General features: G+C 52.1%; 2 protein-coding genes and 1 long non-coding RNA gene across 3 annotated transcripts; 2 read left to right on the top strand and 1 right to left on the bottom strand.

Moving 5' to 3' along the window:
* Nucleotides 1-282: 282 nt before the first annotated feature.
* On the bottom strand, nt 283-5,675 carry LOC130709209 (uncharacterized). Its single transcript, XR_009009708.1, has 3 exons — nt 5,555-5,675; nt 5,070-5,253; nt 283-590 (listed from the first exon to the last, which is right to left on the bottom strand). It is a non-coding gene; the product is annotated as an uncharacterized LOC130709209 (long non-coding RNA).
* GPD1 (glycerol-3-phosphate dehydrogenase 1) lies at nt 1,869-7,736 on the top strand. The gene is made up of 8 exons (XM_007179340.3): nt 1,869-2,121; nt 2,651-2,828; nt 3,664-3,804; nt 4,401-4,539; nt 4,779-4,891; nt 5,576-5,809; nt 6,034-6,140; nt 7,086-7,736. Exons 1-8 carry the CDS (start codon nt 2,081-2,083, stop codon nt 7,180-7,182), a joined length of 1,050 nt encoding a protein of 349 aa, XP_007179402.2. The 5' UTR covers nt 1,869-2,080; the 3' UTR covers nt 7,183-7,736.
* Nucleotides 7,737-9,705: 1,969 nt separating this feature from the next.
* Nucleotides 9,706-14,791, top strand: LOC103006974 (cytochrome c oxidase assembly protein COX14). Its single transcript, XM_007179341.2, has 2 exons — nt 9,706-9,943; nt 14,382-14,791. Exon 2 carries the CDS (start codon nt 14,390-14,392, stop codon nt 14,561-14,563), a length of 174 nt encoding a protein of 57 aa, XP_007179403.1. The 5' UTR covers nt 9,706-9,943; nt 14,382-14,389; the 3' UTR covers nt 14,564-14,791.
* The last annotated feature ends 2,253 nt before the right edge of the window (nt 14,792-17,044 follow it).

The following is a 17,044-nucleotide window of genomic DNA, read 5'->3' as shown; positions in this document are numbered from 1 at the left end:
TATGCAGTCAAACCCACCAAGGATACAACCACTATTCCCAATCTGGAATGTGGGAGTTTATCAGACTTGAGTAGGGAAAGCAGAAGAAGAGTGTGTGTGGGTGATGATAACTTGGGAGTGGAAAAAATTGATGTCAAGGACATTGAAATGGCATCTGTTTTCACCCAGGCTAATTACATGTGTAATGAATGGCTGATGAACCATTATTAATTTCAAGCAAATAATCTGCAGTTTGCTCTTGGGAAAAGAGCTCTAGTGGTACAGATAACTTCCTGTGACAGGCCAATTCTGAATCTGCACAGTCTTATTCCTATATAAATGAACAAATTATTTGTCTCCATACTACTTAAAATGATCGTAGGGACAAAAAGATGGAAGCATTTAGGCAAAAACAAGAGGTTATTTTATGCATAAACATCCATTCTTTGGGGTTCTCATCCTGTGTGCCAGGGACAGAAGCATTCTTTCTCTTCCATCACCCATAATCAGTGCTCCCAGCTGGCAGCCTGGCACTGGTGCCTTTGTCGCAGTGCCAGTGCAATAACAGTGATCTGTGGGAGGCTGGCTCTGTAGTAGGCATAATTTTGTTCCTGAAAGAAACAATCAACTGCTGATTTCACGTATGTCCCCCTAAGGGAACTCCCTGGCCATGGGAGTAGAGTATGGTGGGCTTTTCCCAGGCAGTCCCTAAAACTTAGGAAACCATTTCTCCCCAGTCTTGACCTCAGGGCCACTTACCCTTACCCAGTGATTGCTTACACAGACTCCCCTCTGGCCCAGTGCTTATCACTGTTTGCAGCCAGCAGCAGCCCAGGGGGATGGAAACACCCACTCAGCAGTCGGCCAGGCCAGGAGGTCAGCGCGTGAGCACACAGTGCTGTCTGCCTTCTAGGCCAAGGTGCACAGACAGCTGGAGTGTAGAGGGCCTTTGCCCCACTCTCCACATCAGCCTAGAAACCAGAGTTCCCCCTCGTAGTTAAACAGGTTGCTGTGGGTGATGTAGAGCCCTGAACTGCGCCGTGTGTCCCTTCCATCCTCCCTCCCCCCAGAAGCACACACCCCGCTTGCCCTTGAGTACAGCATCTGAGACCACAAAGCTCTACAGAGGTCACAACTGCCCCAGGTCCTGCCTCCCTTCCCCTTTCTGGCTTCTGCAAACTAGCCACTAACCTGAAGGAGCCCCTAGTGTGGGGTTAGCCTGAAAACCCAAGAAAGAAGTGAAGGAAGCTCAATACCTCTCAAGGAAAGTGAACACGTGGGCTGCCTTTTCTCTCCTATCCTCCTCCTCCTCAAGCGCAGTCTGCAAAAGACTTGTGGGCCACTTGGCATCAGAGCCCCCAACTTTGACCTTCCCTACCCCCCTTCCTGGGAAACATTCAGGTGAGGAGAGGCCCACTGGTGTGCTTTGTTTCTTGGGCTCATGGGGTCTTCGTATCCTTGGGCTGGGTTGCCCCCAAAGCAGGCCCTTACCTCTTATGTGCTCTTGTTTTTCAAAGGGGCCACACCCACCCACCTCACTCACCCACAGCCCTGCAGTGGGGCTAGCGTGGGGCAACACGTGACCCGTCACCGCCAGAGGCTGAACCCGTAGAACAGCTTTCCGGGTCTTGGGGGGACAAGTGGGGCGGTTCCTACCTTGGAAAAGAAGGCATGCCTGTATCTGCTGCTGGGACTGAATACAATTTATTCCAGTGCTAGGGGACGGGAGTGGGGGGGACCGGGCACTTGCTCCTTATCTGGGCCTGGTGTTGGCAGACCTTAAAATGAGACCATTGTGGGGAGGGAGGGGGTGAGGACCTGGGCTGGGGCCGAGGGAAGCGGCATGCCAGCACTGTCAGCCGGCAAACCTAAGAGGAAAAGCGGGCCTGGTCTCGGCCCCATTCCTGTTCCCCACCTGTCTCTACCCTTTTCTTCCCTTTCCCTGGCCCTGCCAGACTCTGTCTCCCTGGGTGCCCGCCTCCCCTCCCCTGGAGGGCGGGGCTTGGCTGCACCCACGTGTGTTGGAGTTATATGCTCCCAGCCGGCAGAGGAGCTGGGGAGAGTGGCACCCAGCTGGTGGCTCAGGCAGCGAAGCGGCACCATGGCCGGCAAGAAAGTCTGCATTGTAGGCTCTGGTAACTGGTAAGCGGCTCTGTCAAGGAGTATGGTGGGGGTGGGGGAGGGGAGGCTCCCTCAAGTATACAGGAGGTTAGGGAGGGAGGTCTGGTGGGCAGGAGGCAGCCGGTGGGTGGGAAATGCCTCCAGCTCCTGGCCCACCCCTGTTGCTGTCTTCTGTGCCTACCCCGACAGGACAGACGATGCCCAGACCGCTCCTGGCCCTTGCCTCTTGGGCAGCAGCACCTGTTCGCCATGGGAAGGGAGCCTCCAGAATGCTCCCTGCCTGAAAGGCTGCCTGGGTTAGGGGGTCGGGGGGAGATCAGAAGGCTGGCCCCCTTCTCCAGCAGCAAAGTGTGAGGGAAAGGAAACTGAGTCTCCTTTCTACTGCTAGGTCAGGAGAGACGCAGCGTCACGGGGAGGGGGTGACAAGGAAGGGGGCCAGTAAATCCGGTGGCTTCTGTGACATCCTGAGGTGGAGCATTGTCCCCTCCCCTGCCACTGTTCCTCTCTCACGCCCCCGCTCCTCCACTTTCTGTGCTCCCCCTCCTGCCAGGGGCTCAGCCATCGCCAAGATTGTGGGTGGCAATGCAGCCCAGCTGGCACGCTTTGACCCACGGGTGATCATGTGGGTGTTTGAGGAAGACGTCGGGGGCAGAAAGCTGACAGAGGTCATCAACACACAGCATGAGAATGTCAAATACCTGCCAGGGCACAAGTTGCCCCCCAATGTGGTGAGCCCCAACACCCCGTAGGAAGGGAGAGGGAAGTGGAGGGGGTGCTTCCGGCTGGGAGGGGGCCACTTCACGTGCCACCTGTACTTGGGGAGCATCTCAGGAGGGCTACTCCAGGCACAGGGCGTCCCTGGGCACAGCCCCCAAACTGCTCCCCTGAGCACTTTCTGGGACTGAGCAGAACCTGAATGCGTCCCCCTGCATCTCCACCCCACCCCGTGGCTCCCAGGCAGGAAAGGGACGGGGAGAGGATGAGGAAGTTGGTCTCTGTGTCAACCAAAGACAGGTTCTCCGGCCCCCAGACTTGGGGTCCGGGTAGTGCCTGCCTCGGGCTCTAATCCTGTTACTCATTCACTGGGTTATTAGTAGACATGGAGACTGCTCCTTGGACTTAAGGTCTTTGGTCAGATCCATGTGGCTTACTCCCCACCTGGAAAGGGGGAGCAGGAAAGACAGCAGGAAGACTGGGGCTCTCCCTTCCCAGTTGGGAGCCCTAAGGAGCAGGGTGATGAAATCTTACTTGGCCTCTTCCTCCTGCCAAGCCCAGACCTCCTTTGGCCTCCCTCACTGTCCCACCGCCAAGGGCTAGGAGAGTGCTGAGAGGTTTCCAGGAGTCCTCAAGAGCCCAGGACAGCTGGAACCTAGAGGGAATGATGGCTAGGCGGAAGGAATAGAAGTGTCTTGTTCCTCCAGGTTCAGCCCTTCCAGATTCAACCCCCAAATTGCCCTTCCTTCTTCCCCACCAGCCTCACCCTGTCTCCTAGATCTCCTGCATGGGGCTCCACAGGGGCTAGAAGAAGTCTGTCAGGCCCATGAACACTGGTCACCCCCACAGGTGGCTGTCCCAGATGTGGTCCAGGCTGCAGTGGATGCTGACATCCTGATCTTCGTGGTACCCCATCAGTTCATTGGCAAGATCTGTGATCAGCTCAAGGGCCACCTGAAGGCAGACGCCATTGGCATATCTCTCATTAAGGTGCCAGGGACACCTTCCTGTGGATGGGGGTGCAGCTAACTGCTGTGGGGCTCAGGGTGGGTGAAGTGTGACAAACAGAAAACAGCAGAAGTAGGCCAGGAGTTTTCTGAAGAGAGGAGCTGGCTTTGGGGAGGCTTGAGAAACAGATGCGGGGGGGCCATTGGGAAGGGGAGGTTGGTTGGGGAGTAGATAAGAGATCGGTTTGGAGGCAGATGTCTTGGGGAGTTTAGGAGGTGTACAGGGGATGCCTAGGGGATACAAGAAGTGGGCTGGTTTGAGGAGTCGAGAAGGGAAGCTGGTTTGGAGCAGTGGCTGGGATGGAAGTTGGTTTGGGGTACTCAGGAGTGGGCTGTTTAGGGATGTGGAGGGGCTACATTACCTTGGAGAAGTAGGTTGTGGAAGGAGAGTTTTCAGATGGATTCGTTTTCACATGTTATCTGCTCTCCTCACAGCAAGCTTTGGCTGCATTGGAATAGGGGAGGACCTTTGGGGAGGGACATTGATGAACAGTGAATTTGAAATGGGCAGGATTTCTAGGTGGGAAGCCCTCAGTTGGGGACAAAAGGCACCTGGCCTGAGCTCCATCCTGTGCCCAGGGGGTAGACGAGGGCCCCAACGGGCTGAAGCTCATCTCTGAAGTGATTGGGGAGCGCCTTGGCATCCCCATGAGCGTGCTGATGGGGGCCAACATTGCCAGCGAGGTGGCTGATGAGAAGTTCTGTGAGACAACCATTGGTGAGACCCCACCACCCGCACAGATAATGCAACTCCAGTTACATCGCCTCCCCATGCTATATTCCCCACCCACTTAGCCATCTTCCCCCCATAAGGCAGGTGAAGGAAGAAGATCCCAGCATCAAAGGTGAGGGGAGTTGGGGCACCCCTACGGAAAGAGCTATAGGTCCTGCTTAGGGCAGTTGTGGGAAGAAGAGTCAAGAGTCCCCTCTTAAAGCCTTATCCCCTCCCTACTTCAGGCTGCAAGGACCTGGCCCAGGGACAGCTTCTGAAAGAGCTGATGCAGACACCCAATTTCCGCATCACGGTGGTGCCAGAGGTGGACACAGTAGAGATCTGTGGGGCCTTAAAGGTGAGAGGGCTGCAGAGGCAGCTATGGGATGGGGAGAAGGTCCTGAAAGAGGGCCTGGCTTAGCTGTACAAGGTTGCTGGGACTCCAGGCACTCACTCCCCTTCCCCACCAAGTCTCATACACATGGGAAGAATTGCAGAAGCAAGGCCAGGATCGCTCAGGTCTGCCGATTACTTACCATCAGACATTGGGCTTCCTTCTTCCTTTCCCCTATAGCCCCCTGTGGGACATCCCTGTCCCTGGCTCCAAAGGTTGGTCCAGGGGGAAGAGGAGATGCCCTGGGGGAGCACTCAGGCTAATGGGAGATAAGATGTCCAGGACACCCAGACAGACTGATGGCCAGAACTGGATCCTGGACAGACCTATGGATGGATAGCAGGGGCATAGAACAAAATAGCCATGGTTGGGAGGGCCAGGCAGAAGACTGGTTTTCAGGAAGAGTCCTCAAGGATGGAGTATAGGGCAGGGTTGGGGAGCCAGAAAGCACAAGCCCAGGCTAAAAGAAGGGAGTGCAGCAAGTGGGAAAACCAAGAGGTGGAAATAGTTGAGGAGCCCACCCACCTTCCTTCACTTATTCAGTGGGCGGGTCATGGCTGATGGAAGGAGCATGAGGCAGGTGCTGAGGGCCCCAAGTGGGGCCTGCGGGAGGGGATCCTTTCTCACCCATGACTTCACTCTTCAAAGAATATAGTGGCCGTGGGGGCTGGCTTCTGTGATGGGCTGGGCTTTGGCGACAACACCAAGGCGGCCGTGATCCGACTGGGGCTCATGGAGATGATCGCCTTCACCAAGCTCTTCTGCAGTGGCCCTGTGTCCTCTGCCACCTTCTTGGAGAGCTGTGGTGTTGCTGATCTCATCACTACCTGCTACGGAGGGCGGAACCGCAAGGTGGCCGAGGCCTTCGCCCGCACTGGAAAGGTGGGCCCTGGGGAGAATGAAGAATGGAGGGTGGGCCCTGTAGGTGTTAAGGCAGAGGAACGTGCCTTGAGGCATCTCTTGAACACAGACATTAAGATTGTTGGGAACATTCCCAGCCTTTCTTTCCTCTTAAGACCCACCTCCTCCCAGAGTCCCAGACTCTCTATCTCACATTGACAACCCTCCTCTCCCATTTCCATCTGCCTGTCCTGTTTTCTTCACAGTCCATTGAGCAGCTGGAGAAAGAGATGCTGAATGGGCAGAAGCTGCAGGGGCCCCAGACAGCCCGGGAGCTACACAGCATCCTCCAGAACAAGGGCCTGCTGGACAAGTAAGTGTCTGCCCCAGCCCCACTGATGGAGGGAACCGCCGTCAGAAGTGCTCTCCCCATTCATCATCTTCCTGAACCCTCCTCAATCTGTGAAGTGGGCAGAGAGGGAAATGTTATCTTATGTTTACAGACAGAGCCTAGAGCTTGGAGAGGGTCTGGTATGCCCGCTGTCCCCCAGCTAGGTCACTGTCTTTGATCTCTTTCCAGTCTAGTGCTTTTTATACCACATTGCTTGGACCCCTCTGCGTGGCCTCTCTCTGTCCTTTCCTCCTTGTCCTCTGCTATGGAGGTCACAGGAATACGCTCCTCTGACTGTTCTGCCTCTTTGTCCATCACCCTCAGTCTAAGCTACTCCCCCAAGGCCAACCCTTTTGTTCTGTGAATCCTGTCTTGGGTGCTGAGGCGTGAGGAAAAGGAAAGTCTCTGCTTCAAGGTGCTCCTTTTCAGGGAGCACAAGACAGCGGGGGTGATGGGCTGATCAGAGCAGAACTCTGTTGATCTGAGAAAGAATCCTAGAGCAAGAGAGTATGAAACAGGCTCAGAAGATCAGCTCACGGCTGGTCAGGGTAAAGCCTCCTGGTGAAGGGAGCAGCCTGGGCAACAGGTTGGGAAGAAGGAAACTGGCATTTATTGAGCACCTTCACATAATTCATAATCACTTCTTCACTACTTTGTTATATTGACCCCGTTTTACAGCTGATGATACTGAGGCTTGCCTAATTGGAACAAAAAGTTCATGCCAGGGAATCACGTAGGCAAGTTCAATATGATAGGGAGCAGGGCAATAAAAACCTGACCCTAAAACCCAGGGCTAGGAAATTCAAATTCTCAGCGATTGGAAATTGAGAGCCAGAGTCTGCCTGAGCTCGAAGGCAGGAGAGTAGGGAGTGGAGGGTTAGGGGGTTTGCCTGGAGGCCAAGCTGGTTCTGTCCTTCCCCGTTCTAGGTTCCCTCTGTTCATGGCTGTGTACAAGGTATGCTACGAGAACCACCCAGTAGGTGAATTCATCCGCTGCCTGCAGAATCATCCAGAACATATGTGAGCAGGGCTGGGGCCCAGGCCAGGCAGCCTCTTTACCCCAACGGAGACAGGCAGAAGCTTGGGGTGCCTGGCCACCACGATCTCTGGGACTCCCCACACAGCAGCGTCTTCTCAGCTTTTCACTGGAGGACAGGTGCCTGTGGGCCCGGCCACCTGCCTGGACATCCTGAAGCACAAGCAGCCCGCAGCCTCCTGCCACCACGTCGCACCAGAAATGCAGTTGCCTAGTCCTTCTCCATATGTGGGGCTTTCTCCCTGTCCTCCTCCCAGAGGAGGGGTAGAATCAGCCCCAGTGCTGCCTGCTTTGGGTATGTGGGGGGAGGAGGGGAGGGGAGGGAGGCAAGGCAAGGGCTGCTTACTGCTGCCTCACACAGACCAGGACTCCTGTCCCCAAGCCCAGTTAATGGCTAAAGAAGTACCTCAGCTGCAAGAGGGATGAGGCAAGGGCTGCAGGGAGGGGTCTGGGCTTTTGGGCTGACATAGACCTCTGCCAGGCCCCACATGGCATCAATGGATCTCAGTGTTTGTTCGCAAAATACAAAGATCTCAAACAACCCCCTTCTAGCTTCTCCTAGCAACATCTGCATCCTCAGAAACCTCTGGTCATCCCCTTTCCCCCTCCCCCAGGCTGCCTGGCACCAGAGTTGCTGCCACGCTGGCATCTCTGGCCATGGGGCTTGTCATTCTCTCTTGGGACGTCCCAGTTCCTAGTTCTTTGCCAGCTCCTCCCCACCATGTGTGACCTTTCCAAGCCTCTCTCACCCTCCCTGCCAGCACCCTCACTGGGGAGCAGAACTTAATCTGCTGACAGAGCTACACCTCTTCATAGCAGGCTCAGATCACTCTACTCCCTGTGACCTTTGTAACTGCCCTGCCTCCCTTCTCAGGAGCTCTAGTGGGGGGAGGTGTCAGCTGGGTTCCTCCTGCTGCTATCTCCCCAGGACATCTTGGATCCACCCCTTACCTCCTAAACCCTGTCCCTAATTCTCAGCTACCCCCAGAGCAGCCAAGGCAGCTAACCAGTTCCTGTATCTGGAGGCCAGGGGGCCAGAGAGTGGGTAAGGAAGGATGAGCAGGTCCCCATCTCTGTGGTCTGAATTCCAAGGCCGGCTCTCCTTTGTCACCTGAAGGCCTTCTCATGAGGTATTGACTACTTCAGCGCCTCAGGAGCTGGGAAACTCGTGGAGGAGGAAAAAAATTCAAGCCTCGCTCCCCGCTGGGGTGAGGGAAGAACAGCAAGGGGAGGAGGGAGGGGAGTGTGCCTTGCAGTGGCCTGGCTCCAGGATGGAATGGCAGCCGGAGAATGTCACAGGTCAGCAGCTTGGACCCCTGGCTATAAATAGAGGCCGAGGGCTCCTGTCACATCCAGCAGAGGGTCTCAGCTTCCTGTGTGGCAGCGTCTGGCACGCTGTGGCTCTGGCCAGCATTATGTTAACCCTCCCTTACTCCTGGACAAACCAGGGAGGCACGCTCCTCTCAGCCCCTCGCCCTTGAGAAGTCAGTCTTACCAATGAAGGGCAGAGCTGCCTGGATCTGCGAGCAGCGAGCGTGAGGGGCACAGTCACCCTAGATCTGGCTGGGCCCAGGTTTGGGCGCTGACTGGATCCAGAGCTGCTTCTCCAGGAGGTCAAAGTCAGGGCAGAAAGACAGCTCTCTTCCCTAGGCTGCAGCTGCGACCCTCTTAGATAGTCAAAAACCTTTGCCTACTTTTGCTCACTCCACAATTAACTGAATCTGAGGCTTGCGAACCAGGCCTACTTGTCTACCCAATAAAGCGTGGTTTTTGCAGAAACAAATTAGGGAAGGGCGCTTAAGTGCATGTGGTAGGGCGTATGCAGTGGGGTGTATCACTGCATGTATGTTTTCACTCATGCCGGAGGAAAAACGAAAGAAGGAAAAATCCTTCCTCGATCATCCCAGCCACTCCCGGCCCCTTGCAGGGGTGCCCACGCAGCCCCCCTTCCCCCAAATGGCACCCCCTCCCAACCCCTTCCCGGCGCTTCTTTGGGGCTTTATCAAGCCGCCTGCAAGCGGGGAGGTCACATACGGGACAGAAACATTATGGAGATTAGACCCTCGCGCCCACTCCGTGGCCACGGCCAAACCTGCCGCAATCCTCGGCGGTCCAGGCCTCATAGGGCGGGTCGGGTTCCTGAGCTCGGCTGAAGGCCGGCCCGGGGGAAGAGGGCAGCTCCAGGCTGTAGGGGGCGCGCAGCCCCCTCCAGAGGGCGGGCTCCGAGAGAACCTACCCAGCTACCGGAGACGTCACCGCGCCACAGGCTGGGGATTGGCCGGCTCTCTTCTGTGGTGACTGAGTATCCTAAAAGTTCCGGTTCCAGAGTTTGGGTCGCCAAAGACGCTTTCTCATCGGAGAATGACTACAACCCCCAGAAACCAACGGGCCTCTCCGAGAGGAAGGCTCGTCTGAGGATGCGTAGTAAGGGCGGCTGACCCGGAAGCCGGATGTTCAAAGGCAGCCACCAGTCGGAGCTGCAGCCGGCGCGGGCTCTCGCCTCGGTGGGCGGGGTTATGCTGCGTCTGGCGCGCGGGGCTTTACCTCGCGTCGGGAGCCGAATCCTAGAGCTTTAGCGGAGCGTGGGGTGGGAGAAAGGGTGGTGTTCCGTACCAATAGCGCCTCAGCGTTCAGGGTTGGCCCTGGGCGGTACCCTCACTCGTCTGGACCCGGGTGCTGCTTCCGGCTGCGCTAGGAGGTCGCACAGGCAGGAGGCCTCGGTCGGAAGGGAGGGAACGGCAGCATCCAGGTACGCCGTCTGCCAGGCCCGAGCCAGGGCCGTCTGTCCGCAGAGGCGCGCCCGCTCGGGCCGGCCTTTGCTTTCCGCATCCTCCCACACCCAGTCTTCGGGCTTCGGCGCCCTTGAGGTTACCGTGTACCCTGTGCCGCGATCTGCGCCGCTTCCAGCCCAGCAAGCTCCTTGCGGCCGTAGGTTCCTGTCACACCTTGACCGCGCGCCTTGGCCCTCCACGCTCTGACTCCAGTAGCTCTGACCCTTCCTTGTCTTGCAGTCCGCTACGCCCTGAAATGCAGCTTTCCCGGGCACCCTTCCTGCTTATCGATTAACTGGATCCGCTCCTTTGCTGCTTTCAATTCCTGGAATGCTCTCCCCCTCCCTCTTCTCTACCGGTGTAAATCCTGCTCACCCTTCTAAAACGACAGCTGCCCCCCCCCCCCCCACGCCGTCCCCACCTTTCTGCTAACTTTCCTTGAGCCTCCACCTTGTCTCTGAACTCTCAAAACGCCTCTTCTCTTCTGGTCACCGGCGTCTTCCACTTCGTCTAACAGAATTTGGGATGCATAGCTTATCCCCATCGGACCATAAGCTCCTTTGAGACAGAAGCCATATTCTCTGCAGCCTTTATAGCACGAGTAAAAGGTAGACAGATAAGTGAGTAAATCTAGGCTGAGGTGGATGGATCCATTTGAGGAAATGAGTTTTCCAGAGGAGAGACCTGAGCCTTGAGGTCCTCCCATGTTTAGGGGCAGAAAAAGAGAAAAGAGCCACAATCTGAAAAGGTTTTTGCAGATTGCACCCCTGTGTCATTTCCATTATGGTTCTTGTTTTCTTTTTCCTGTTTTTCTGAAACCTTCAGTCTAACCCCATAAAAGACCCAGCCTTGAGCTTTATTGAGAAAATGGATGTCCCTCAGATGAGAATGTTCTCCTGCTAACCTCAAAAGTTTTCTTCATTTCCAAGGTTAATCCTTCTACCTGGGCTTCTAATTTCATCTTTTCCTGGGCCATCCTAGATTTTGTTCCATCCCATCCACCTCACTTTTATCCTCAGTTTAGCCACCAGTTTCTTCTCCTCTAAAACATATTCAAGTCTCCTTATCAATAAGCAAAACAAAACTAGAATTTACTTGACCTTGTTACCTTTTCAGGCTGCTGCCCTATCACTCCCGTTCCCTTAACCAGCAAATCACAAGAATATCAATTCTTATCTTTGGGGCGAGAGGGGGTTATGATCCTTCTAATAATCTGTTTTTCTGCGTCCTGGAAAAATGCATAGACACATGAACCTCGCGGGATGGGGTTCATGGGGCCTGCTGGGGCTCTGGCTAAGAATCCATGCTTTTTACTTAATGCCTGTTCCAATTTAGTGCATTAAATTGACTTCTGTCCTAGGTTTACCTGTGACCTGGTCACCTGTTCCCATCCAGTGATCCCATCTGAACAGTTTTCATGGCACTTAACTTTACAGTAGTGTTTCCCAATTTTTATTCTGGCCCAATACACCAGAAGATACAGCATACCTCTGTCAGTGGTAGTGACTTGATACAGCAGTGATTTTCAACCACTGTTGTGGTTAAATGAAAATGCATCCCAGATGTTTCTGGAATTTCCTGTTTTCTTTCCGTAATTGTTTTCTTCAAACTGGCGTTCCCTTGGCCTCTTTCTTTTGGGTTTTTGTTTTGTTTTGTTTTTTAAATTTTATTTATTTATTTATTTATGGCTGTGTTGGGTCTTCGTTTCTGTGCGAGGGCTTTCTCTAGTTGCGGCAAGTGGGGGCCACTCTTCATCGCGGTGCGCGGGCCTCTCACGATCGCGGCCTCTCTTGTTGCGGAGCACAGGCTCCAGACGCGCAGGCTCAGCAATTGTGGCTCACGGGCCTAGTCACTCCGCAGCATGTGGGATCTTCCCAGACCAGGGCTCGAACCCGTGTCCCCTGCATTGGCAGGCAGATTCTCAACCACTGCGCCACCAGGGAAGCCCCTCTCTTGGGTTTTATCGTCTGTTTCAGTGACACTTGTTATTTCCATATGTATCCGTAGCCTAGCCTCTCTCCTAGGATTTGTTCCATATTTGCATATCCATGTGCCTGACAGACATCATCACATGAATATTGTATTGAGCATCTTTTCTTGTTTTTTTTGAGGGGGGCTGTGTTGGGTCTTTGTTGCTGCGCGTGGGCTTCCTCTAGTTGCGGAGAGCGGGGGCTACTCTTCGTTGCGGTACACGGGCTTCTCATTGCGGTGGCTTCTCTTGTTGCGGAGCACGGGCTCTAGGCGCATGGGGCTCAGTGGTTGTGGCTTGCGGGCTCTAGAGCACAGGCTCAGTAGTTGTGGCGCACGGGCTTTGTTGCTCCGTGGCATGTGGGATCTCCCTGGACCAGGGATGGAACCCGTGTCCCCTGCGTTGGCAGGCGGATTCTTAACCACTGCGCCACCAGGGAAGTCCCTTTATTGAGCATCTTAACTTTAACATGTCCAGTTCATGATCTTCTTGACTGATGCTTACTGACACCACCATCCCCATACACACATAGTGACACACACCTGTTTCTTCTTTCTATTAGCAGTATCCCACTCCATAAAGTTTCCTCAATTGTTAACTTGGAGATATTTTCAGCTTTGCCCTAGCTCATTCAGTTAATAAGCCTTGTTCTACTTCTAGAATAACTTTTTCATCTGTCTTCTCTTTTTCCACTGCCCTGCCTTAGCTCAGGATCTGTGAAAAGTTTTTGTTAATTTGAAAATAGGAGAAATCTCAGGTTGGATTAGACAAGAGAGGAAAATGAGGTTCTAGAAAAATTTCATTTGTCAGTAGATCTTCTGTCACTCTTCTAGGCAAGATGTACTATCCAGTTTCCAGCCTTCTTCCTCCAGCCCTGAGAAGAGGTGGTCCTATAACTGGTTAGCATCTGGCCGGGGCAATGGGGGATAGGAGGAGAAAGAATAAGTGAGGGGGAGGTTGAAGGCTGCAGGTCTCTTTGCTGGGAGCTTGTTTATTACCTTAGTGTCCTGCTCTGTGTGTTCTTTTTGTTTGTTTTGTTTTTTTTTTTAAATAAATTTAATTATTTTATTTATTTTTGGCTGCGTTGGGGTTCTTCGTTGCTGCACCCGGGCTTTCTCTAGTTGCCGTGAGCAGGGGCTACTCTTCGTTGCGGTGCGCAGGCTTCTTGTTGTGGAGCACGGGCTCTAGGCACGCGGGCTCTAGAGCGCAGGCTCAGTAGTTGTGGCGCACAGGCTTAGTTGCTCCGCGGCATGTGTGTGTTTTCTTACTGTCTCACAGCTTGGGGTCCTTTTAAACCCCAGATAACCTGAATACAACCCTTTCTGATCTTGTCCCTGTGCCGTTTGGTTTTCTTCCTCTGACCTTATTTAATGTCACTTTCAATAGTCACTTGGAATTATGATTCAAGGAAGCCGTGCCTCAGTTCAGTGTGGGATCTACCCTCAGGGACTGGCTCAAAGGCAGTGTTCCGCCCATGGGACTTACTCTGAGAAGCACTTAGATGTCACACCCTACCCCTGACCCCCTCAACCAGCTAACCTGAACTTTTCTCCTTTCAAATTCTTGACTTTTAGGAAAACTATTCTCACTAACTTCAGTCAGTCTTTTAATTTTAATTCCCTCAACAGAGAGGAGGCTGAGAATACATTCATAGTCCCAAATTGAGAACATTTTGTTCAAGATGAGAGATTCCCATTCTAAACTTTCTCTTGTTCCCTGGCTCAGAACGTCCAGGGAACAGTTAAATTGGAAGTAATTTATCTCATGCAAATGTGAGTTAATTTGCTGGGGACACAGTAAGTTTCGTTTTAGCCCTTGGGATAGGTTCTTCGTTTTATGTTTGGAATTCAGGATTAATGCTGTAGAAGGTTATGTCTAATTGAAATAACATAAACATACTGTTGGCACTATTTCAAGTATATTATGGCTTAAACAGATGCTTGAAGACTAACCTGGGAACCTGAGCACCATAAATAAGATGGTTTTATGGGAAAACAAATTGGATATTGCCCAGAAGGCTCCCATTCGATCCTCCTACAGAGAATAATTCACTGCTAATGTTTAATCTCTGGCTACTTCAATAAATTCCCTACTAGCCAGAAAAACTGATGTGTGCCTAAAGTAATATACCAATTAAGAACATTTCTGGGTGGCCCATACCAGTCACGTCTTTCCATAAACACGGAGGGTCAGGTGTTAGCTGTAATGTCATTCAGCTACACCTGGTTCCAGCTGTGTTTCTGTATCTTGTATGCAGACTTTATTTGCCCTTTTGAATCTTAAGAATTCCCAAACAATATCTTCCAGTATAAGACTCTGCATATGTCTAGGGGCCATTCAGAATAGAGTGCAGACAAACTAAGAGGTTATAAAATGGCCTTAAACAGGTAAGTGGGCTGGGCAGATGAGGCCTTATCCTTGGGTCTAAATCTAGTCTGTCTTTGTAGGGGACAACATGCCAACTGCCAAGCAACTAGCTGACATTGGCTACAAGACCTTCTCCACCTCCATGATGCTCCTCACTGTTTATGGGGGCTACCTCTGCAGTGCCCGAGTCTACCACTATTTCCAGCGGCGCAGCTCCCAGCGCCAGGCTGCAGAAGAACAGAAGACCTCGGGAGTCCCGTAGAACTGGGGGGCTTTTTTCCTTGAGCAGAGAGACCTGAGGCATGTTGTGGAAAGACCTCACCTGCAATCATTTCTGAGTCAAGAGGATCAGGGCCTTAATGGTTTTCGAACTCTGCTGGGAAAAAGTGCCCATGTTTTCTCTGGTACAGTCAGTTTGGAGAGACTATTGAATCATAACAGGAATGGGAGGGTGAGGCACACCTACAGACATTAAATATTTTGCCATGTCTGTGTCTTGGTGTTTTTGTTTACTTGAACAGGGTATGGACTACAGAGGTGGGGTCTTGACTACCAGTTTTCTAGTCACAGACTGGATTTCCATATCTTGAGCTCTTAGCACCCATGAAGTAGGGGATATACAGTTCTAGGAGTAGTAATCTCAGCTCTCCTGATCTCAGAGAAAAGACTGTCCCAGCATCTGTATAAATCCCCTGAGAAGACTCTGTAAAGACCAAAGCTCTTTTGTGGTCAGTGACCATTCCTGGACCAATTAAACTGTGTCCAGGTAATGGAGTTCTCTGGCCAGCTTGGCCACATGTGCACTTCTGAGTCAAGGAGGCAGAGGCCCTTGTTTAACAGCTGTTAAAATTGCACAAAGTGGAGGCGGATAGTTCATAAAATGTGAAGGGCTTTTGGGCAGCCTACAGTAATGCAGTCCATCTCCTTAAGCATAGTGGGTATAGTATTAGCATCAGGGTTCATTTCTCACTGTGCCACTGCACAAGAATCTACCTGCAGGTCTGATTGCAGAGTTGTGAAGAGGATTTGAAAGAAAACAATGCATTCAAGGTAAAATCCAACTATGAAGAGATATTCTTGCCATCATTTTTTTTTTGGCCACGCGGCATGTGGGATCTTAGTTCGAACCCGTGCCCCCTGCAGCGGAAGCCCAGAGTCTTAACCGCTAGACCGCCAGGGAAGTCCCACTACCATTTCATTCATTCATTCATTTATGTATTTATTTTATGGCTGTGTTGGGTCTTCGTTTCTGTGCGAGGGCTTTCTCTAGTTGCGGCAAGCGGGGGCCACTCTTCATCGCGGTGCGCGGGCCTCTCACGATCGTGGCCTCTCTTGTTGCGGAGCACAGGCTCCAGACGCGCAGGCTCAGTAATTGTGGCTCACGGGCCCAGCTGCTCCGCAGCATGTGGGATCTTCCCAGACCAGGGCTCGAACCCATGTCCCCTGCATTGGCAGGCAGATTCTCAACCACTGCGCCATCAGGGAAGCCCCCTACCATTTCATTTTGAGCTTTGAGGCTTGCTTGTTCACGTCATTCTTGGTGATCGCCCAAAATATCAACCCCTTTGGACACCTGTCCTCTCTCATGTACATACTGCTCTGACCTTTGTCCCCCATTCCTAAACCTTTCACCTGAAGGCCCTCTTCCATGATTTAAAAGCTCAGCATTCCTATATCCTCAACCCATTTACTCCCATCCTGTCTTGATATGTTAACCAAGGACTCCACTGCCTTCTCTGCTTTCTCACTTGCCTGTACAGACAGTAAGGTGACCGTTCTCTCAGCTCCCCAGTGCCACTTCCAAACAGTGTAAAATCAGTCCTTTTTGAGGAGCTTTCTTATATTCTCATTTTCACTCTATTCGAGAACTTGAATACTTCAAATCTTTGGATTCCTTTTTTTCCTTCCAATCTTTCATCCCCTTTTTGGTCTAAACTGCTTCCCTGTCCAGCCTGTGCCCACAGCTGAGCCCCCAAACAGCTGCCCTGCCTCCAGCCTTACCCTTCTCAACCCCAGACCTTGCTCCATTAGTTATCTAACTCATCCTCTTCCTTCTTCTCAGTATATAAACTTGCTTAAGTGGTAGTTTCTAATTTAGAAGATTGGTTTGAGATTAAATGAGACAATTCATATTAATACTCCAGTACCTGACAAGCGATAAATGTCAGCTATTAACACCTGCTGCTGACCTCCATATCTGTATCTTCCAGGTTGACCTTTTGAGCTTCAGATATATCCAATTGCTTGCTATATCCACTCAAATCCTATAGTCCTCTCTAACTTGTCCACGACTAACAGCATTCCTTCATATCTCCAGGACCTACTTGTTTTTTTCCCTTATTTTCACTATCATTTAAGTCAGGAATATGGGAGTCTTATTACACTACTCTCTGTACCCTACTCCCAACCAAGTAATTGTCTTATTAAGTTTTACCATTTAAACATCCATTCAGTCAGTTCTACCCTTGTCATTTCTTGCTTATACTTTTGCAGGAGCCTTTTAGGGGTCTTAGTTCCAATCTTGACCTCATATTTGCCACACTGCTGTCAGAGACATCTATTTGGAACAGATTCAATTATGGCATTCTGCTTCGGATCCCCTCTGAAGCTCAACCATAGACAATAGGTTAAGAATCCCTGACCTATAAGGTCCAGTCCAGACTCCTTGGTATGGTGTATGAGGTCCTTCAGACTTGACCCACCTTATGTTCCTACGTCACCCTTTGTGTTCTAGTAAAATCAA

The sequence above is a fragment of the Balaenoptera acutorostrata genome, chromosome 11, assembly GCF_949987535.1.
Source record: "Balaenoptera acutorostrata chromosome 11, mBalAcu1.1, whole genome shotgun sequence".
In the NCBI taxonomy this organism is placed as follows: domain Eukaryota; kingdom Metazoa; phylum Chordata; class Mammalia; order Artiodactyla; family Balaenopteridae; genus Balaenoptera; species Balaenoptera acutorostrata.
This window is presented reverse-complemented; position numbering and strand designations above follow the sequence as displayed.